The 22,078-nt window shown below is 51.8% G+C and overlaps 2 protein-coding genes and 1 long non-coding RNA gene across 5 annotated transcripts in view; 1 reads left to right on the forward strand and 2 right to left on the reverse strand.

Annotated features, from left to right (window-relative positions):
• Positions 1-2,846, forward strand: part of AP2A2 (adaptor related protein complex 2 subunit alpha 2) — a 54,318-nt gene extending 51,472 nt beyond the window's left edge. For all 3 annotated transcript variants that reach the window (XM_067295993.1, XM_067295994.1, XM_067295995.1), the window contains exon 22: positions 116-2,846. In XM_067295993.1, coding sequence (XP_067152094.1) covers positions 116-193 — 78 coding nt within the window. In that variant the 3' untranslated portion in view covers positions 194-2,846. The remainder of the gene's footprint in view (positions 1-115) is intronic.
• Positions 2,847-10,872: 8,026 nt separating this feature from the next.
• On the reverse strand, positions 10,873-12,938 carry LOC136992065 (uncharacterized). Its single transcript, XR_010884060.1, has 3 exons — positions 12,572-12,938; positions 11,511-11,948; positions 10,873-10,887 (listed from the first exon to the last, which is right to left on the reverse strand). It is a non-coding gene; the product is annotated as an uncharacterized lncRNA (long non-coding RNA).
• Positions 12,939-15,689: 2,751 nt separating this feature from the next.
• Positions 15,690-21,915, reverse strand: LOC106496938 (mucin-2-like). Its single transcript, XM_067295336.1, has 6 exons — positions 21,132-21,915; positions 20,071-20,508; positions 18,998-19,447; positions 17,925-18,896; positions 16,864-17,301; positions 15,690-16,240 (listed from the first exon to the last, which is right to left on the reverse strand). The coding sequence occupies exons 1-6, from the start codon at positions 21,913-21,915 to the stop codon at positions 15,690-15,692; spliced, it is 3,633 nt and encodes a 1,210-aa protein (XP_067151437.1).
• Positions 21,916-22,078: the final 163 nt, after the last annotated feature.

Here is a 22,078-nt window from a genome sequence, read left to right on the forward strand (position 1 = left end):
CATTTCCTACCAAATCTAACAAAGCTAAGTGGTGACTGGTTATCTGTGCAGTTCATTTAACATCAAACTGGTTTTTTTTTCAAAAAATAATGAGGTATTTTATCTTCCTTTTCAGATGTATAGGCTCACACTACGAACAAGTAAAGAAGCTGTATCTCAGAGATTATGTGAATTGCTGTCAGAACAATTTTAATATTAACCATGTCATTGTTTTGTTTTTCCATTTATATCATTGTTATCATACTGCAAATAAATGTCTTGTACATCACTGTCTGAGTACTGCAATGTTAACCAATACCAGCTCCCTGCCTTAATAGGACTTGTCCCTTGTTTGAAATTAAGACTATAAAATGTACAGTAGGGGGAAGTGGTTTTTAATATTAAAAATGGCTTTTGTGCCCATTACACAAAGGGTGGGAGAGCTGTCTTGTGCTCCATTTTGCAGAGGTCAGGCTTTTAAATGTATTAAAGGGAAACTAATTAGATGTGATAACTAAGGATTTCAACTGGAAATGGCTAGTAACATTCTGCCTTAGTGCCTTTAACAGGTACTCGCTCTGCTCTGAGCTAAAAGAAACCAACATAATGCAGCTCAGTAAGGTTAATTTGGATGTTAATATAAAGCCAAAATGACTGAGAGCAATGAAGTCATGAGTCGGCTTCTCGTTGCATGGCTTCTGTTTTAACTGAATTTGTAAATGTTTTGAAATGTTGCCACAAGTTTTGGATTGGATGAAATGGGCAGATTACAAGATTTGAATCTGGTTTAAGTGAGCACTTATGCTGAATGTCACTTTTTTTTTGGTTTGTTGCATGTGAAAAATACCACAGGACCAAACTCTTAATTTAATAATCTTGTAATCCTTTAGGCCTTTTCTTCTAGTTTTTGAAAAGTGGATGCAACACAAAGACTATTCTTATTACTTGAGATAAGCAGAAGGATTGAGATGAGCTTCTATGGCAGGCAGTGAACCAGTACGTACTTGTTCATTATTAGTCAAACAGGTTAAAAAGTCTGTTCTGTGGTTTTTGTTTCCATCAAATTTAGCAAATAGCAGTCCTGATGATGTGATATAACTAAATGCAGAGAGAATGGGTTCTGATCACTGTGGTATTGTATAAAAGTAGAGGGAAGAAAAAGGCCCTTGAAGGCTGTAAGGCATGCACTTTTTTCCAGACACAAATCTAATTTTAAACATTTTTTTTCCCGGTGTATAGTCATGACAGAACTCAATTGGTTGAATAGCTGATACCTGAACAGTTTCTTGTCTGTCAGTGGTGATGAAAATATCCAGTGTGGTGTAGGAGGTTTGTGTTGGTTTCTTCTAGATCAAGAGTAGAAAGGCTGAAAATGTTCAGTTTTTACAGTGGCTTTTACAACCAAAGCCTCTGTAGCTTGTTCCACATCAGCCAGCAAACTCTTTGCAGCTTCTCTGCAGAAATAATTGGACATAACTTTGGTTTCCATCCTTCAAGCCTTCAGATGCCCCAAAGGCTACTAAAGCAAGGCAGGTGAGGGCCTGCAGTTAGAAACTGTGGGCAGTTATCAACAAGGGAGCGCTGGTCAGGGTGAATCAACAAGTCAGCTGCTGCTCACATTAAAAGCGAATCTTGTATCAAGACTCCCTGAAGGTTATTTAAAGGAAGCCTGTGACTGTCTCGCAATGCGTACAGTCAAGTTTGTCCATGCAATGAAGGTTTCAGGTAATAGTAATGAAGTTGAAACTGCATGTTTGAATGAGGCTCCTGTCATGCTGCCCAGTGCACTCCAGGGACAGGAGTCCACATGGCTGAATGTGCCTTGCTCCCTCCCACCCTGTGTTTCGAGTTAAGTGATAGAACTGGATGATTCTCATTTGGTTCAGTGAAAAGTGAGGAACAAAGCTTTTTGCTCCAGCAGTGGTTGGTAACTATGGATGTTATGACTGAAAGCTTGTCTATAGACCAGGGTTTTCTGAAAGTTTTTCTTGAGCAATTGGCCCTTTGGTAGCCTTTCAAGTAGCTAATCGAAGCTCAAATCACAAAAATTGTCTTTGAAAAATCTTCATGAGGACTTCCTGCAGTCAGGTTGGGCAGTTGAAAAAAATGCTACCGAACTACCTTGTGTGTGTTGTCTTTTGGACACGGTAGGTCCCTTTACTAGTCCCATGATCTTGTCCCTGTGCTATTGGCTGCTGCATTGAAAATCTGATGTGCTGAACTAAGCTCTGCAAAAGGGAGTTTTAGCAGGGACAGGGAAGAGCTGCTATTTCATCTTTAAGTCATGTTGTACATCTGTCCCTCTGAAAATGTTCTGTGCCCTCATTAAAGGACACCTTGAGATATGCTGTACTACTTTATTTCACTTAGCTTTGGTTCAAGCTGTGCTAAAATGTGTGTTAAACATCAAGGAGGGGGGTAAGGGGAAGTCTCTTTTGCGTGGTGGCTGTATTAAGCTTATGACTGTTCACATTTTGTGTTAGATGATGTCAGCTCAGTGAAGCCATGGGCAAAACAGTGAACAAACTAAGGAAAAATACTTGATGATTTTTTTTTGTGAATGATGGTTGATTTACCAAAGTGATGTATCCTTTCAAGCAGACAAAGTAACTTTCTGCAGTAAACAGTGTTATTGTTTTAAAGTACAGTATTTTTGGGCGTTGACATGTGAAAACTGAATAGCAAGACAGATAGCATATGTGCATTCTTGACCTACACTCCAGTATGTAACATTTATGGTGACTGTCTTATTTGTATAAAACAAAAGTTCTGTCAAATTAAGTGGAGAATTTTCATATAGAAGACTATATATTAGACAATATATTCATCAGAACATGTGAAGATTAAATAAATGATTAGAACAGTAATCATTGTCCTTTTTTGTCTGGGGAAGCGGGAGCATAAAGAATTTGCATGAAATGGTTGATTTGTGCAAAATGTTTATGGAACAAAAGTTTTGTATGTAATGTTAAAATTTTTGTTGTAGATGACTGGTGGATTGTGTTCAGCTCAGTCTTACCTGGTCCATGGACTTCTTGTCCCCCACAGAGTTAGTTTTTAATTGTCGCATGTTATAACTTAGAATTCCACTGTTTCTTGATAGAAAATCTTTCTTCCTATAGTCTTTAACACTAAGTATACCAGCAGTGTATGCTACAATAAACGGGTGTAACTCAACAGAATACCTTTTTGTACCTTTAACAATTGCTGTGTTTACACTTGCTCTTTGGACTTCAGTTTATTTCAAAACAGGGGTTTTGTTATTGTTTTCATTAATCTATAAGGAGGGAATGCCCATTTACATGGTTTCTCGTGTGTTGCCTTCCATGTTACTGCACTTGAACAGTTGAGTAAGGTAGAGTCTATAAAAGCATGCACCGATATTATACACAGACAGGATTTATGAAGAGTTGGGTGTCTTAGTAAAAACTGAAAGAGTAGCTGAACACTTAAGTAACTTGACTCAAACTTTACCTTTATGGTTCAGATTCTTAGAACTCCTTTAAAACTTGCTTAAAAAAAAACAAAAAACAAAAAAACCCCACCTAGATACTATGAGCTTCTGTACTTTCATACAGCTTTTTCTCAAATGAATTGCAAACAAATTGTTTGGGTGAACCACCTGTCTTCTGTTAAACTTGCAGTCTGGTCCTGGTAATTATTTTGGACTCTTCTGGCAGAAAAATGCCCTGCAAACTACCACTTTATCCAAAGGTCACTGCACACCTCTGTTAATGGCGTTTTTGGAACCGCACTGCGCTGGGGGTGCATTTAGAAACCCCCCTGCAATGAGCTCTTTGGTTCATGTAGCACCTCGCTTTCTGATAACAGCTATGTGCTGATGATGACAAAAGGAAGTGCTGAGTCTGGTTTCAGAGAGAAGGAAAGAGCACACCTCAGTTGCTTCTTCTCCCTGTTCATATAGTAATGGGCTACTCTACAGCTTCTAGTTCAACTGTAGTGAACCTTACAGACTATTTTCAGTTTAAAAAAAAAAGTCAAACAATGAGAAATGAGTTAACAAATTCAATTCCTTCTACTTTATTGGAAAATCAAATTTCTATTGCACAGTGCATAGGCAAGCTTTTAGCCTCTGGTTAAATATTGCCCTGAGCAAGGCTAGACCATCTCAGACATGGTCTTCCCTCCCATCCCCCACTCATCCTTTTTTCCTCTGCCCCAGGATTAGGCATAGTTTATCATTCAGTGAACTTCATTGACGCTCCAGGTAGCTGCTCAGAAGTCTCCTGGCAAGGCTAACCTTTATAATCAATACAGGAGAGAACTCCCAGCAATGAGCAGTCATTGCAGAAGTGTTAACTGTTAAGTTATAATCAGCATTTAATTAAAAAAAAAAATCTGTATCTGAAGCAGTCTGGAGGTCTGGCTAGTGTATGCAGCTGTCAAAGTCACAAACACAGCCACCAAATATGATTATTTCTGTAATGAGCTTTTTTCCAGGATTATCTGGATCTTGGCATGGTAGCTGGAGTTCTTTCTTTTGAAGTGCAAGTGGCATACAGCAGCCACATACTGTGGTGACCATCATGTTTTCAACATTCAACCTGTTTGGAAGAGAGAGGACCAGTTAGGACTTCTATATAGCTTTTTAGTCTTCACTTGGGAATTGATATGATGAGTTGTGACCAGTCTTCTACAAGATATGTAGAAGCAGTTGAACCAGATGGCGCTGTGCCATTTAGTAGTGTTGTAAAATGCAGAAGTGAAACAAAAGCAAATCCTGGGGGTTGTATGGAGGATTAACAGGCTTGTAATATTTTAAAAGGCAATATACAGACTTGGTTATTTAAAATCTGCACTTGGTTAGCCCTGAAGTCAAAATGCTTGTTAAAGTTCTTTAATATTTGGCCCTAACATGCCAAAATGCAAGATGGAGAGGGAAAAAAAAAAAAGAAAACCTGCAAGTAGATCTCTTTTAAAGCCTTGTCACTTTTCTTTAAACAAAATATTTGAACATCATTTCCTTTTACCTCTAAGTTTAGAGGAAAGAGCACCATCCTTAGTTAAAGGGTTCTACCAATCTACACAGACAGTGCAGCAATTTGTTCTATTTCAAGTTCTGATGATGACTCCTACTGCAGGAGGAGTTCAGGTATATTGAGCTTTTGCCTTCCTTTTTAGGGCTGAATTTTTGAAGGGCTTATAGATGTTAGGCCTCAGGCCTCACTGGAAAATAATACAATTTGATTTCCTCATTCTCCTTAAACTTCACTGAAAATCCCAAAGTAGCATAAATATTTCAATCTTTAGCTATTCCAGTGCACAGCTTTTAGTTTGTAAAAGGTCTCTGGTACAATCTGTTAGTAAAGATGTTAAATTGTACATGATTCTTTTGCACAGTTCATGGAGGAAGGGAGGAAAAAAAACCCTTCTTTTTCTTCCTCTGAAATGTAAGTACCAGCATCTAAGCTGATGACTGAATAATGTTATTTACTGGCTGTGAGGTCAGTTAACAGATAATAAGTAATAACATTTGCACAGTTTTTGTTGCTTTAACAGGAATAAAGCACAGGTTAAATAAATGATAGCTTGAATAAACAGATAAGATTTAAATTCTCTTCCAATAGTACTGTTATCCTTGCAGTTGCTTTTCTGACCATGTTTGGCCACACGTTTAAGAGCCACGGTGCTGCCAGACTTGCTTCTATCTAATTTTTTTTAGTCAGTGGGAAGTTGCATAAATGTGGACTAGAATTTGGCTGGAAGTGGTTCCCTTCAGCTAAGGGAACTATAAACTCCTGGGGAAAAACTCTTTGCTGTAAGAATGGCAGTAAAGCGGAGAAAAGTCTGTGTGACTTTCCATTAAAACAAACTATTTTAATCGCCACTTTTCTTAGAGATTCTGATGAATGTTAAGCCTAGAGGAGCTTTAACAACCCTTTTGAGAACTCTCAAGATACAAAGCTGATCGCTCAGTTTTCAAAATGCTGGGGGACACCTGAGCTCACTTTGAAAGGGAAAGGTTTTTGCTTCAGGATTAAATTAATTGTTGTAAAAACAAAATCCTTCACTGCCTTCCCTTTCTTGAACATACTATTTGCTAAGATTACTGGGAATATCATAGCAGTTCTAACTTTTTTTTCCCCTAAATAACTGTGAGCCCTGCAATAGTGCTGCAGCTGAGTTCAAGATTATTAGTTTTATTGAAGCCATGACTTCCTGTCTGAAATGGTTTCCTAACAAGCAAGCAGAACTGCACAGACTGAGAGATGCCACACCTGTAACAGTAAAATGCCCCCAAGTTACACTATCAGGAAAACCTTGTGAGGCACCTGACACTTCTCTCACCTAAACACATAATGTAATGTTTTGGTGTCCTCTCTTGGTGGTTTGAAAATGGGTATTTAGTAGTCTAACTGACCTTTTCCATCTTCTACGAACCTGCAGCTTTGTCACTCTATGCATTGGCCTCTGTTTTTTAAATCTTGAGGAAGTGAGAAGACATTCACTGTTTAAATTGCAAATCTCTCCCCATTTACCCCATTACTGCTCATAGATTCTTCCTAGTTAGCTGGCTTGTACTGCAGGAGTACATTGCTGGATAGATACCAAACACATTTTTCTGCTTGAATTATAAAGGGGTGGTAGTTAATAAATAATAGTGCTTAAAGAGTGCCAAATAATAAAATGAAACAATTGTAGTATCAGTGCTACAGAAGTTCTCAAATATCCTTACTTTGCTGAAGATGGACATGATCCTTCACATCGGACCAAAGTGATGTTTACAGAACAGCCTTTGTAAGTTATTTTGTCTTCATATTCAACCTCTCTACAAAGCTCTGTCAAATGTAAAAAGAAAAAAATGATAGCAGAAATTTATCGTGGTCTTTTAGAGTGACCTTGCTGGATGCAAAAGCCTCTGTACTGAGTTTCACAGAAAACCATTCCTATTGCATGACTTCAGTGGGACTGAGGGATAATTCACAAGTCACAAGGGAATAACACAGCAAGAAAGGATTTAAACTAGACACTGAAGTTGCATAAGATAAGGGGGCTCAGAAGGACAACTAAGAAAAACCAAGCAGCTGGAAAAACAAGAGTAAGAGACTTGCCTTTAAGAATGAAGTGCAAATTATGTCCAGGAGGAAAAAACTCTAATCCACTGATGAGAACATACAGATGCAAATAAAACGATCATCTGACTAATTCTGGTGGAATTATTTCTGGTCCATAAACTCCTTAATAGGTTTGACATATCAGAAAAACACATATATTTGCTCTTTAAAGGAGTTATTTATTTCTAGACACACTATATAATTGTCAGTCAAAAGCTCATACCTAAAACACCTGTCCCCCCCCAAAAAAATTTTTTTTCTTTCCTTCTTCCTTTACTAGATACAACACATAGTGCTACTTGTTAAGTAATAATTATATGTGCCGATGTTGTCTTTTTTTCTGGTCATCTCTTGACTTAGTGAGATGTTAAGCCCTGTATTCATACGAGTTGATGGAAGGCCTAAGCTGTCTGAAGAGTTGAAAGATTATTGTGTTTAAAAGTTGCTGTATTAAGAATACTACAAAGGCAGTTCATGCAGGTGTACCTCTTGCACTATGTTCTTTGTGCGCACTTAGGTTCCTTGCTTGAAGAAAGATTACGGAAGGAACTTGAATGTTGGTTATTTTTCAGTTAATACTATAGTAGGAAGTTGACAGTTCATCCTTGGAAAATAAGGAAACTAATTGGACAACAGGGTCATCTACCTGTATCTCACAATCTAAGCTTAGACCCAGACAAGCATTTAACCTCTAACCATTCATTTTGGACTGAAAATTAAAGTGTTTTGAAAGGTATTGCTAATATTCTGCAACACTTGGAAGCACCTGAATTTTTCATTTAGGTCTGAAAAATGTGCAGAGAAGAGAAAATCCTCTGGACTCATGAAACAAATAATAGGAGGCACTGCCTGTTAACTGCAAGGAAGTAACCTGGTAAGAGTATGGTTGGGAAGGTACTGTTTTGAAGCACTTTTCTTAAAAAAGGAAAATGAACATGAATGAAACCCAAAGCAGGCACCAAAACAGATTCGGGATTATTAGGGAAAATCCTTCTGCTTACAAAGTTCATACTTAGATTCCCTTTTTGTGAGGTGAAAATTGTGGGGAGGTGGGGGGAGGAAGGTCAAAGCTAGTGCAACAACAGAAAGCACCCCTCATCACTGTGTTAGACTGCCATTTCCTCATGTGCAGCTGGTCAGCCAAGTCTAGCCTGCTCTCTGCTTAAAAAGGTTGAAATTGAGCTGTTTGGTACTGCGTTATTTGGGAATAACAACAACGGGAATGGAAGCCAACTGTTAAGCTTTAAATCTATTGAAATAAAAGCTGGGTTTCTGCATGGAAGGGAATGGGGAATAGCTAAATAGTCTAAAGCATCTTGAAAAAGGCAAAAATTTGAAGGGGGAAATATCTCATGTGTGCTTCAGGAAATTCATCTATTCCCCCACAGATTTCTGAGCTTTTTAATAGTATTATTTTTCATAATAGAAGGGTGGCCTAGTGTGTTTAAAAAAAAAATCAAGTCACAATAACTAAATGAATAAGAGAACTGCTTTATATGAGAGGATGGATGACAGATTGTGCATTCAACTGCTTGCTCTAGGCACACTCTCAATGCACAATTCTACCATGCCTCATGGCTGATTTCTACATGCTGCACTCTGCTGACATGGTTAACAGTGAAAATGTAGATGAAACAGGTCTCTGCTACGGGTGACTAAACCTACCGTTATATAGTGATGGTCACATCACCGTCTGAGAGAAGCAGTTAGTCATAAATACAGTTTCTTTAGTTGACTTTTTGAGACCCTGTATATAAATCAGTTTTGTGGAGTAAGACTCAGCCGATGACCTAGTTGGATGAGCGTGGTGTTCTGCTCTGTGCATTTTTTGTTGCTGTTAAGGACAAGGATATGCTTCTGGTTCAGTTGATCTGATTGTAATGAAGGAATGATGGACTTCATGTGAAGGTTCAATATGATTAAGGAAATGGTATACAGGTTTGATAAAAGATTTTGGATGCTTGACTCAAAGGTAAAAAAGATGCAAATGTTTATAGTCCCCTCATTATCAAGCAGTGTAGAAAAGGGCAGACCTCCAAGAATGCCACATACCTCCCATAATTCTTGAAAAAGATGACGAAGCAAGTGAAGATAGTAACTTGCCAGAGGTGAGCTTTCTTTAGGAGGTGTGCAAACAGAAAAGGAGAACAAATACTGAAAGTAGTATGTGACAGTAAAGATGAAACAGTAATAGGGAAGAAGGCAGTATGATAAGGGTAAAGTACACTTTTCTAATAGCTTCTCCCTTGTATGTTGAACTAACCCAAAACAGAATGTAGTAAGTAGCTGAAATTCAGAAATCAACTCTTCTCTGGATCCTCTAACAGCAGTTAAAACAAACATACAAAAAAATAACCATCGAGGAAATCCTACTTCCACTCACAGATTGAAATACACACTATTCATTCTGTTTCTTTCTTTTTTTCCTTAAAAGGTTAGTCTGTATTCCAGGAGGTGTTGAATGAAAACTGTTGTCTTCACTCTTTCTTCATAGGAGTAGAAACTATGGTTCTGCTACCCATATGGAATATCATTATAAATGCATAGGTAACTCTGTGCGTTCACACCAGCGTTCCTGATTCCTATACCATAGTTCTTAAAGTAGGATAGTTCTGTTTCAGAGCAGTAGAGAGATCAGTAGGAGTCTGTGTGCCTTTCTTTCCAAGTTATGCAGAAACTGTTGAGTGTGGTATTCCTTCAGTCACTACATGTTAGGTTATAATTATGCACAGGAACCAAAGACAATCACTGTACCTAGAAAACTGAGAAAAAGGTACCCTGCAGAGCAGGTACCAGTCAACTTCACATGTGAAAGAAGACAATATGAGAGAGAACGGGAGGACTGCAAGATTCAAAGGATGGTCTGCCCAGATAAATGATGTCTTAAACAGCTTAACAGGGATTTTAAGATAAGAAACATTCTTGATTCTACAGCTCTCATTCTGATCTGCATCTTGTCATCAGCCTTAACTCATCTTTCTTCATGTATACATAAGTATATATCTAGGAGCCTGCTGTTACAAACACAAGGACATTCAGAAAGCTACTCTACAAAAAAAAAAAAGGCTGAAGAAAAAAAAAAAGAGCAAATGTATATACAGTCTTTGGTTATGACATCACTTGTAACAATTCAGAAGTATTCATACACTGATGAAAATATATGGCTAAAGGCAAAAAGATGATATAGGAAATAATACATTACCTTGTGGTACTGTTACTGATCTAGCAGAAGCTGAGGACCTTGTGAGTATGGAAGTGAAAGAAGGAAAAGATGTGGTGCGAGTGGAGGTTGGTGCTGTGGTTTGCAACGAAGTCCTTTCAACAGATGGGATCTCTGTAGAAGCACTAGTAATGAGAGTGGAAGCAAAAGTAACTCTTGTAGGTAAGACACTTGCTATCACAACCGGAGTGGACTTGCCAGACATACTAGTAGGAATTATTATTGATGAAGTTTGGCTGTGTAAAGTAGAGGTGCTTGTAGTGTTTGGGGAGGAAGAAAAAGATGTGGTACTCCTTGTAGACCTGAAGCTTGAAGGAGGAAGGGTTGTAGGCGTGGGCTTTGGCCTAGTCGTTGTGGGAGACTTGGTCGAGACTGTGGACGGGGCGGCAAATGGCACGTGGGTGCTGAGCGGCGTGCTGGAGGCCGAGGTGGTGGGAGGAGAGCTGGGGATCCGCGTCGTCCTTGTCAGCGGCACTTTGGGGCTGGTGGTGGGGCTGGTCGCTCTGGACACGGAGGTCTTGGAGGTGGTGCTGGGGGACGTGGCCGGGGTGGTTCTCCGGGTGGTCAGATGTGGCAGAACATGTGGCACAGTTGGCTTTTTGTGGGTGACGGCTGCCAGGAGGAAAGTGCAGCATGACTGACGGTGGTAGGGCAAGAGGCGGAAGGCAAGCGAGGCGAGCAGCTGACCCGGCACCAAGCTCCGCGTGGGGGGCAGTGACAAGAAAGGCAGGACTGGGCCCCTCCGAGTCTTGGGAGGCACAGACGGAGGAGTGGGGCAATGCCTGGGGCCGTGTCCCTCCCCATCCTCCTCCTCTCTTGGAACGCGGCGCAGGGACTGGGCCTGAGGGATGCCCACCAACAAGTGAGCTCCTCCTGCCTCTTCCTGGAGCTCCTGAGCAAGGAAGAAGAGCCTCCATGCACATGTGTGACTCCCTCCAAGCAGCATGGAGAGGGTACTGTCCGCCTGCTCCAGGCTGGGCGGGGAAGGCTCTCTGGCAGAGGCCTGTGGCCCAGGGAAAGACCCGGAAGGGTCAAGGGCAGAGGACGCAGTCAGGGGCAACGTGCGGGCCAGATCCAGGACCCCTCCAGGTCCAAGGAGTCCCAGTGCCAAAGGCAAGGGGGAATGGAGCACAGCTACACTAACCAGAAGCCCCCACGGAACGTGCTGCTGGGGAGAGGAGGGCGCACGCTGGAAAGAGCAGGCAGAGCAGCAGGAGGGCAGGAGCAAGACTTACCGGGATGCGATGGGCTCGGCGGTGTTGAGGACACAGTTGAGGAGGGGGAAGAAGCAGACGACGGGAGGGGGCTCGTTTTGGCCGTGGAGGGTGCGGAGGACTCAGCTGGGAGAGTCTCTGTTGAAACACTGGTCGTTGCGGGAGAGGCTCTGGACGTTAGCGTTGTAGGCGTGGGCTTTGGCCTAGTCGTTGTGGGAGACTTGGTCGAGACTGTGGACGGGGCGGCAAATGGCACGTGGGTGCTGAGCGGCGTGCTGGAGGCCGAGGTGGTGGGAGGAGAGCTGGGGATCCGCGTCGTCCTTGTCAGCGGCACTTTGGGGCTGGTGGTGGGGCTGGTCGCTCTGGACACGGAGGTCTTGGAGGTGGTGCTGGGGGACGTGGCCGGGGTGGTTCTCCGGGTGGTCACAGGCGGCACGGTTGGCTCTTTGGGGGTGACGGCTGCCAGGAGGAAAGTGCAGCATGACTGACGGTGGTAGGGCAAGAGGCGGAAGGCAAGCGAGGCGAGCAGCTGACCCGGTACCAAGCTCCGCGTGGGGGGCAGTGACAAGAAAGGCAGGACTGGGCCCCTCCGAGTCTTGGGAGGCACAGACGGAGGAGTGGGGCAATGCCTGGGGCCGAGTCCCTCCCCAACCTCCTCCTCTCTTGGAACGCGGCGCAGGGACTGGGCCTGAGGGATGCCCACCAACAAGTGAGCTCCTCCTGCCTCTTCCTGGAGCTCCTGAGCAAGGAAGAAGAGCCTCCATGCACATGTGTGACTCCCTCCAAGCAGCATGGAGAGGGTACTGTCCGCCTGCTCCAGGCTGGGCGGGGAAGGCTCTCTGGCAGAGGCCTGTGGCCCAGGGAAAGACCCGGAAGGGTCAAGGGCAGAGGACGCAGTCAGGGGCAACGTGCGGGCCAGATCCAGGACCCCTCCAGGTCCAAGGAGTCCCAGTGCCAAAGGCAAGGGGGAATGGAGCACAGCTACACTAACCAGAAGCCCCCACGGAACGTGCTGCTGGGGAGAGGAGGGCGCACGCTGGAAAGAGCAGGCAGAGCAGCAGGAGGGCAGGAGCAAGACTTACCGGGATGCGATGGGCTCGGCGGTGTTGAGGACACAGTTGAGGAGGGGGAAGAAGCAGACGACGGGAGGGGGCTCGTTTTGGCCGTGGAGGGTGCGGAGGACTCAGCTGGGAGAGTCTCTGTTGAAACACTGGTCGTTGCGGGAGAGGCTCTGGACGTTAGCGTTGTAGGCGTGGGCTTTGGCCTAGTCGTTGTGGGAGACTTGGTCGAGACTGTGGACGGGGCGGCAAATGGCACGTGGGTGCTGAGCGGCGTGCTGGAGGCCGAGGTGGTGGGAGGAGAGCTGGGGATCCGCGTCGTCCTTGTCAGCGGCACTTTGGGGCTGGTGGTGGGGCTGGTCGCTCTGGACACGGAGGTCTTGGAGGTGGTGCTGGGGGACGTGGCCGGGGTGGTTCTCCGGGTGGTCACATGTGGCAGAACATGTGGCACAGTTGGCTTTTTGTGGGTGACGGCTGCCAGGAGGAAAGTGCAGCATGACTGACGGTGGTAGGGCAAGAGGCGGAAGGCAAGCGAGGCGAGCAGCTGACCCGGCACCAAGCTCCGCGTGGGGGGCAGTGACAAGAAAGGCAGGACTGGGCCCCTCCGAGTCTTGGGAGGCACAGACGGAGGAGTGGGGCAATGCCTGGGGCCGTGTCCCTCCCCATCCTCCTCCTCTCTTGGAACGCGGCGCAGGGACTGGGCCTGAGGGATGCCCACCAACAAGTGAGCTCCTCCTGCCTCTTCCTGGAGCTCCTGAGCAAGGAAGAAGAGCCTCCATGCACATGTGTGACTCCCTCCAAGCAGCATGGAGAGGGTACTGTCCGCCTGCTCCAGGCTGGGCGGGGAAGGCTCTCTGGCAGAGGCCTGTGGCCCAGGGAAAGACCCGGAAGGGTCAAGGGCAGAGGACGCAGTCAGGGGCAACGTGCGGGCCAGATCCAGGACCCCTCCAGGTCCAAGGAGTCCCAGTGCCAAAGGCAAGGGGGAATGGAGCACAGCTACACTAACCAGAAGCCCCCACGGAACGTGCTGCTGGGGAGAGGAGGGCGCACGCTGGAAAGAGCAGGCAGAGCAGCAGGAGGGCAGGAGCAAGACTTACCGGGATGCGATGGGCTCGGCGGTGTTGAGGACACAGTTGAGGAGGGGGAAGAAGCAGACGACGGGAGGGGGCTCGTTTTGGCCGTGGAGGGTGCGGAGGACTCAGCTGGGAGAGTCTCTGTTGAAACACTGGTCGTTGCGGGAGAGGCTCTGGACGTTAGCGTTGTAGGCGTGGGCTTTGGCCTAGTCGTTGTGGGAGACTTGGTCGAGACTGTGGACGGGGCGGCAAATGGCACGTGGGTGCTGAGCGGCGTGCTGGAGGCCGAGGTGGTGGGAGGAGAGCTGGGGATCCGCGTCGTCCTTGTCAGCGGCACTTTGGGGCTGGTGGTGGGGCTGGTCGCTCTGGACACGGAGGTCTTGGAGGTGGTGCTGGGGGACGTGGCCGGGGTGGTTCTCCGGGTGGTCAGATGTGGCAGAACATGTGGCACGGTTGGCTTTTTGTGGGTGACGGCTGCCAGGAGGAAAGTGCAGCATGACTGACGGTGGTAGGGCAAGAGGCGGAAGGCAAGCGAGGCGAGCAGCTGACCCGGCACCAAGCTCCGCGTGGGGGGCAGTGACAAGAAAGGCAGGACTGGGCCCCTCCGAGTCTTGGGAGGCACAGACGGAGGAGTGGGGCAATGCCTGGGGCCGAGTCCCTCCCCAACCTCCTCCTCTCTTGGAACGCGGCGCAGGGACTGGGCCTGAGGGATGCCCACCAACAAGTGAGCTCCTCCTGCCTCTTCCTGGAGCTCCTGAGCAAGGAAGAAGAGCCTCCATGCACATGTGTGACTCCCTCCAAGCAGCATGGAGAGGGTACTGTCCGCCTGCTCCAGGCTGGGCGGGGAAGGCTCTCTGGCAGAGGCCTGTGGCCCAGGGAAAGACCCGGAAGGGTCAAGGGCAGAGGACGCAGTCAGGGGCAACGTGCGGGCCAGATCCAGGACCCCTCCAGGTCCAAGGAGTCCCAGTGCCAAAGGCAAGGGGGAATGGAGCACAGCTACACTAACCAGAAGCCCCCACGGAACGTGCTGCTGGGGAGAGGAGGGCGCACGCTGGAAAGAGCAGGCAGAGCAGCAGGAGGGCAGGAGCAAGACTTACCGGGATGCGATGGGCTCGGCGGTGTTGAGGACACAGTTGAGGAGGGGGAAGAAGCAGACGACGGGAGGGGGCTCGTTTTGGCCGTGGAGGGTGCGGAGGACTCAGCTGGGAGAGTCTCTGTTGAAACACTGGTCGTTGCGGGAGAGGCTCTGGACGTTAGCGTTGTAGGCGTGGGCTTTGGCCTAGTCGTTGTGGGAGACTTGGTCGAGACTGTGGACGGGGCGGCAAATGGCACGTGGGTGCTGAGCGGCGTGCTGGAGGCCGAGGTGGTGGGAGGAGAGCTGGGGATCCGCGTCGTCCTTGTCAGCGGCACTTTGGGGCTGGTGGTGGGGCTGGTCGCTCTGGACACGGAGGTCTTGGAGGTGGTGCTGGGGGACGTGGCCGGGGTGGTTCTCCGGGTGGTCACATGTGGCAGAACATGTGGCACAGTTGGCTTTTTGTGGGTGACGGCTGCCAGGAGGAAAGTGCAGCATGACTGACGGTGGTAGGGCAAGAGGCGGAAGGCAAGCGAGGCGAGCAGCTGACCCGGCACCAAGCTCCGCGTGGGGGGCAGTGACAAGAAAGGCAGGACTGGGCCCCTCCGAGTCTTGGGAGGCACAGACGGAGGAGTGGGGCAATGCCTGGGGCCGTGTCCCTCCCCATCCTCCTCCTCTCTTGGAACGCGGCGCAGGGACTGGGCCTGAGGGATGCCCACCAACAAGTGAGCTCCTCCTGCCTCTTCCTGGAGCTCCTGAGCAAGGAAGAAGAGCCTCCATGCACATGTGTGACTCCCTCCAAGCAGCATGGAGAGGGTACTGTCCGCCTGCTCCAGGCTGGGCGGGGAAGGCTCTCTGGCAGAGGCCTGTGGCCCAGGGAAAGACCCGGAAGGGTCAAGGGCAGAGGACGCAGTCAGGGGCAACGTGCGGGCCAGATCCAGGACCCCTCCAGGTCCAAGGAGTCCCAGTGCCAAAGGCAAGGGGGAATGGAGCACAGCTACACTAACCAGAAGCCCCCACGGAACGTGCTGCTGGGGAGAGGAGGGCGCACGCTGGAAAGAGCAGGCAGAGCAGCAGGAGGGCAGGAGCAAGACTTACCGGGATGCGATGGGCTCGGCGGTGTTGAGGACACAGTTGAGGAGGGGGAAGAAGCAGACGACGGGAGGGGGCTCGTTTTGGCCGTGGAGGGTGCGGAGGACTCAGCTGGGAGAGTCTCTGTTGAAACACTGGTCGTTGCGGGAGAGGCTCTGGACGTTAGCGTTGTAGGCGTGGGCTTTGGCCTAGTCGTTGTGGGAGACTTGGTCGAGACTGTGGACGGGGCGGCAAATGGCACGTGGGTGCTGAGCGGCGTGCTGGAGGCCGAGGTGGTGGGAGGAGAGCTGGGGATCCGCGTCGTCCTTGTCAGCGGCACTTTGGGGCTGGTGGTGGGGCTGGTCGCTCTGGACACGGAGGTCTTGGAGGTGGTGCTGGGGGACGTGGCCGGGGTGGTTCTCCGGGTGGTCAGATGTGGCAGAACATGTGGCACAGTTGGCTTTTTGTGGGTGACGGCTGCCAGGAGGAAAGTGCAGCATGACTGACGGTGGTAGGGCAAGAGGCGGAAGGCAAGCGAGGCGAGCAGCTGACCCGGCACCAAGCTCCGCGTGGGGGGCAGTGACAAGAAAGGCAGGACTGGGCCCCTCCGAGTCTTGGGAGGCACAGACAGAGGAGTGGGGCAATGCCTGGGGCCGTGTCCCTCCCCATCCTCCTCCTCTCTTGGAACGCGGCGCAGGGACTGGGCCTGAGGGATGCCCACCAACAAGTGAGCTCCTCCTGCCTCTTCCTGGAGCTCCTGAGCAAGGAAGAAGAGCCTCCATGCACATGTGTGACTCCCTCCAAGCAGCATGGAGAGGGTACTGTCCGCCTGCTCCAGGCTGGGCGGGGAAGGCTCTCTGGCAGAGGCCTGTGGCCCAGGGAAAGACCCGGAAGGGTCAAGGGCAGAGGACGCAGTCAGGGGCAACGTGCGGGCCAGATCCAGGACCCCTCCAGGTCCAAGGAGTCCCAGTGCCAAAGGCAAGGGGGAATGGAGCACAGCTACACTAACCAGAAGCCCCCACGGAACGTGCTGCTGGGGAGAGGAGGGCGCACGCTGGAAAGAGCAGGCAGAGCAGCAGGAGGGCAGGAGCAAGACTTACCGGGATGCGATGGGCTCGGCGGTGTTGAGGACACAGTTGAGGAGGGGGAAGAAGCAGACGACGGGAGGGGGCTCGTTTTGGCCGTGGAGGGTGCGGAGGACTCAGCTGGGAGAGTCTCTGTTGAAACACTGGTCGTTGCGGGAGAGGCTCTGGACGTTAGCGTTGTAGGCGTGGGCTTTGGCCTAGTCGTTGTGGGAGACTTGGTCGAGACTGTGGACGGGGCGGCAAATGGCACGTGGGTGCTGAGCGGCGTGCTGGAGGCCGAGGTGGTGGGAGGAGAGCTGGGGATCCGCGTCGTCCTTGTCAGCGGCACTTTGGGGCTGGTGGTGGGGCTGGTCGCTCTGGACACGGAGGTCTTGGAGGTGGTGCTGGGGGACGTGGCCGGGGTGGTTCTCCGGGTGGTCACAGGCGGCACGGTTGGCTCTTTGGGGGTGACGGCTGCCAGGAGGAAAGTGCAGCATGACTGACAGTGGTAGGGCAAGAGGCGGAAGGCAAGCGAGGCGAGCAGCTGACCCGGCACCAAGCTCCGCGTGGGGGGCAGTGACAAGAAAGGCAGGACTGGGCCCCTCCGAGTCTTGGGAGGCACAGACGGAGGAGTGGGGCAATGCCTGGGGCCGTGTCCCTCCCCATCCTCCTCCTCTCTTGGAACGCGGCGCAGGGACTGGGCCTGAGGGATGCCCACCAACAAGTGAGCTCCTCCTGCCTCTTCCTGGAGCTCCTGAGCAAGGAAGAAGAGCCTCCATGCACATGTGTGACTCCCTCCAAGCAGCATGGAGAGGGTACTGTCCGCCTGCTCCAGGCTGGGCGGGGAAGGCTCTCTGGCAGAGGCCTGTGGCCCAGGGAAAGACCCGGAAGGGTCAAGGGCAGAGGACGCAGTCAGGGGCAACGTGCGGGCCAGATCCAGGACCCCTCCAGGTCCAAGGAGTCCCAGTGCCAAAGGCAAGGGGGAATGGAGCACAGCTACACTAACCAGAAGCCCCCACGGAACGTGCTGCTGGGGAGAGGAGGGCGCACGCTGGAAAGAGCAGGCAGAGCAGCAGGAGGGCAGGAGCAAGACTTACCGGGATGCGATGGGCTCGGCGGTGTTGAGGACACAGTTGAGGAGGGGGAAGAAGCAGACGACGGGAGGGGGCTCGTTTTGGCCGTGGAGGGTGCGGAGGACTCAGCTGGGAGAGTCTCTGTTGAAACACTGGTCGTTGCGGGAGAGGCTCTGGACGTTAGCGTTGTAGGCGTGGGCTTTGGCCTAGTCGTTGTGGGAGACTTGGTCGAGACTGTGGACGGGGCGGCAAATGGCACGTGGGTGCTGAGCGGCGTGCTGGAGGCCGAGGTGGTGGGAGGAGAGCTGGGGATCCGCGTCGTCCTTGTCAGCGGCACTTTGGGGCTGGTGGTGGGGCTGGTCGCTCTGGACACGGAGGTCTTGGAGGTGGTGCTGGGGGACGTGGCCGGGGTGGTTCTCCGGGTGGTCAGATGTGGCAGAACATGTGGCACAGTTGGCTTTTTGTGGGTGACGGCTGCCAGGAGGAAAGTGCAGCATGACTGACGGTGGTAGGGCAAGAGGCGGAAGGCAAGCGAGGCGAGCAGCTGACCCGGCACCAAGCTCCGCGTGGGGGGCAGTGACAAGAAAGGCAGGACTGGGCCCCTCCGAGTCTTGGGAGGCACAGACGGAGGAGTGGGGCAATGCCTGGGGCCGAGTCCCTCCCCAACCTCCTCCTCTCTTGGAACGCGGCGCAGGGACTGGGCCTGAGGGATGCCCACCAACAAGTGAGCTCCTCCTGCCTCTTCCTGGAGCTCCTGAGCAAGGAAGAAGAGCCTCCATGCACATGTGTGACTCCCTCCAAGCAGCATGGAGAGGGTACTGTCCGCCTGCTCCAGGCTGGGCGGGGAAGGCTCTCTGGCAGAGGCCTGTGGCCCAGGGAAAGACCCGGAAGGGTCAAGGGCAGAGGACGCAGTCAGGGGCAACGTGCGGGCCAGATCCAGGACCCCTCCAGGTCCAAGGAGTCCCAGTGCCAAAGGCAAGGGGGAATGGAGCACAGCTACACTAACCAGAAGCCCCCACGGAACGTGCTGCTGGGGAGAGGAGGGCGCACGCTGGAAAGAGCAGGCAGAGCAGCAGGAGGGCAGGAGCAAGACTTACCGGGATGCGATGGGCTCGGCGGTGTTGAGGACACAGTTGAGGAGGGGGAAGAAGCAGACGACGGGAGGGGGCTCGTTTTGGCCGTGGAGGGTGCGGAGGACTCAGCTGGGAGAGTCTCTGTTGAAACACTGGTCATTGCGGGAGAGGCTCTGGACGTTAGCGTTGTAGGCGTGGGCTTTGGCCTAGTCGTTGTGGGAGACTTGGTCGAGACTGTGGACGGGGCGGCAAATGGCACGTGGGTGCTGAGCGGCGTGCTGGAGGCCGAGGTGGTGGGAGGAGAGCTGGGGATCCGCGTCGTCCTTGTCAGCGGCACTTTGGGGCTGGTGGTGGGGCTGGTCGCTCTGGACACGGAGGTCTTGGAGGTGGTGCTGGGGGACGTGGCCGGGGTGGTTCTCCGGGTGGTCAGATGTGGCAGAACATGTGGCACAGTTGGCTTTTTGTGGGTGACGGCTGCCAGGAGGAAAGTGCAGCATGACTGACGGTGGTAGGGCAAGAGGCGGAAGGCAAGCGAGGCGAGCAGCTGACCCGGCACCAAGCTCCGCGTGGGGGGCAGTGACAAGAAAGGCAGGACTGGGCCCCTCCGAGTCTTGGGAGGCACAGACGGAGGAGTGGGGCAATGCCTGGGGCCGTGTCCCTCCCCATCCTCCTCCTCTCTTGGAACGCGGCGCAGGGACTGGGCCTGAGGGATGCCCACCAACAAGTGAGCTCCTCCTGCCTCTTCCTGGAGCTCCTGAGCAAGGAAGAAGAGCCTCCATGCACATGTGTGACTCCCTCCAAGCAGCATGGAGAGGGTACTGTCCGCCTGCTCCAGGCTGGGCGGGGAAGGCTCTCTGGCAGAGGCCTGTGGCCCAGGGAAAGACCCGGAAGGGTCAAGGGCAGAGGACGCAGTCAGGGGCAACGTGCGGGCCAGATCCAGGACCCCTCCAGGTCCAAGGAGTCCCAGTGCCAAAGGCAAGGGGGAATGGAGCACAGCTACACTAACCAGAAGCCCCCACGGAACGTGCTGCTGGGGAGAGGAGGGCGCACGCTGGAAAGAGCAGGCAGAGCAGCAGGAGGGCAGGAGCAAGACTTACCGGGATGCGATGGGCTCGGCGGTGTTGAGGACACAGTTGAGGAGGGGGAAGAAGCAGACGACGGGAGGGGGCTCGTTTTGGCCGTGGAGGGTGCGGAGGACTCAGCTGGGAGAGTCTCTGTTGAAACACTGGTCGTTGCGGGAGAGGCTCTGGACGTTAGCGTTGTAGGCGTGGGCTTTGGCCTAGTCGTTGTGGGAGACTTGGTCGAGACTGTGGACGGGGCGGCAAATGGCACGTGGGTGCTGAGCGGCGTGCTGGAGGCCGAGGTGGTGGGAGGAGAGCTGGGGATCCGCGTCGTCCTTGTCAGCGGCACTTTGGGGCTGGTGGTGGGGCTGGTCGCTCTGGACACGGAGGTCTTGGAGGTGGTGCTGGGGGACGTGGCCGGGGTGGTTCTCCGGGTGGTCACAGGCGGCACGGTTGGCTCTTTGGGGGTGACGGCTGCCAGGAGGAAAGTGCAGCATGACTGACGGTGGTAGGGCAAGAGGCGGAAGGCAAGCGAGGCGAGCAGCTGACCCGGCACCAAGCTCCGCGTGGGGGGCAGTGACAAGAAAGGCAGGACTGGGCCCCTCCGAGTCTTGGGAGGCACAGACGGAGGAGTGGGGCAATGCCTGGGGCCGTGTCCCTCCCCATCCTCCTCCTCTCTTGGAACGCGGCGCAGGGACTGGGCCTGAGGGATGCCCACCAACAAGTGAGCTCCTCCTGCCTCTTCCTGGAGCTCCTGAGCAAGGAAGAAGAGCCTCCATGCACATGTGTGACTCCCTCCAAGCAGCATGGAGAGGGTACTGTCCGCCTGCTCCAGGCTGGGCGGGGAAGGCTCTCTGGCAGAGGCCTGTGGCCCAGGGAAAGACCCGGAAGGGTCAAGGGCAGAGGACGCAGTCAGGGGCAACGTGCGGGCCAGATCCAGGACCCCTCCAGGTCCAAGGAGTCCCAGTGCCAAAGGCAAGGGGGAATGGAGCACAGCTACACTAACCAGAAGCCCCCACGGAACGTGCTGCTGGGGAGAGGAGGGCGCACGCTGGAAAGAGCAGGCAGAGCAGCAGGAGGGCAGGAGCAAGACTTACCGGGATGCGATGGGCTCGGCGGTGTTGAGGACACAGTTGAGGAGGGGGAAGAAGCAGACGACGGGAGGGGGCTCGTTTTGGCCGTGGAGGGTGCGGAGGACTCAGCTGGGAGAGTCTCTGTTGAAACACTGGTCGTTGCGGGAGAGGCTCTGGACGTTAGCGTTGTAGGCGTGGGCTTTGGCCTAGTCGTTGTGGGAGACTTGGTCGAGACTGTGGACGGGGCGGCAAATGGCACGTGGGTGCTGAGCGGCGTGCTGGAGGCCGAGGTGGTGGGAGGAGAGCTGGGGATCCGCGTCGTCCTTGTCAGCGGCACTTTGGGGCTGGTGGTGGGGCTGGTCGCTCTGGACACGGAGGTCTTGGAGGTGGTGCTGGGGGACGTGGCCGGGGTGGTTCTCCGGGTGGTCAGATGTGGCAGAACATGTGGCACAGTTGGCTTTTTGTGGGTGACGGCTGCCAGGAGGAAAGTGCAGCATGACTGACGGTGGTAGGGCAAGAGGCGGAAGGCAAGCGAGGCGAGCAGCTGACCCGGCACCAAGCTCCGCGTGGGGGGCAGTGACAAGAAAGGCAGGACTGGGCCCCTCCGAGTCTTGGGAGGCACAGACGGAGGAGTGGGGCAATGCCTGGGGCCGAGTCCCTCCCCAACCTCCTCCTCTCTTGGAACGCGGCGCAGGGACTGGGCCTGAGGGATGCCCACCAACAAGTGAGCTCCTCCTGCCTCTTCCTGGAGCTCCTGAGCAAGGAAGAAGAGCCTCCATGCACATGTGTGACTCCCTCCAAGCAGCATGGAGAGGGTACTGTCCGCCTGCTCCAGGCTGGGCGGGGAAGGCTCTCTGGCAGAGGCCTGTGGCCCAGGGAAAGACCCGGAAGGGTCAAGGGCAGAGGACGCAGTCAGGGGCAACGTGCGGGCCAGATCCAGGACCCCTCCAGGTCCAAGGAGTCCCAGTGCC

Source organism: Apteryx mantelli, chromosome 4 (assembly GCF_036417845.1).
Source record: "Apteryx mantelli isolate bAptMan1 chromosome 4, bAptMan1.hap1, whole genome shotgun sequence".
Classification (NCBI taxonomy): Eukaryota; Metazoa; Chordata; class Aves; order Apterygiformes; family Apterygidae; genus Apteryx; species Apteryx mantelli.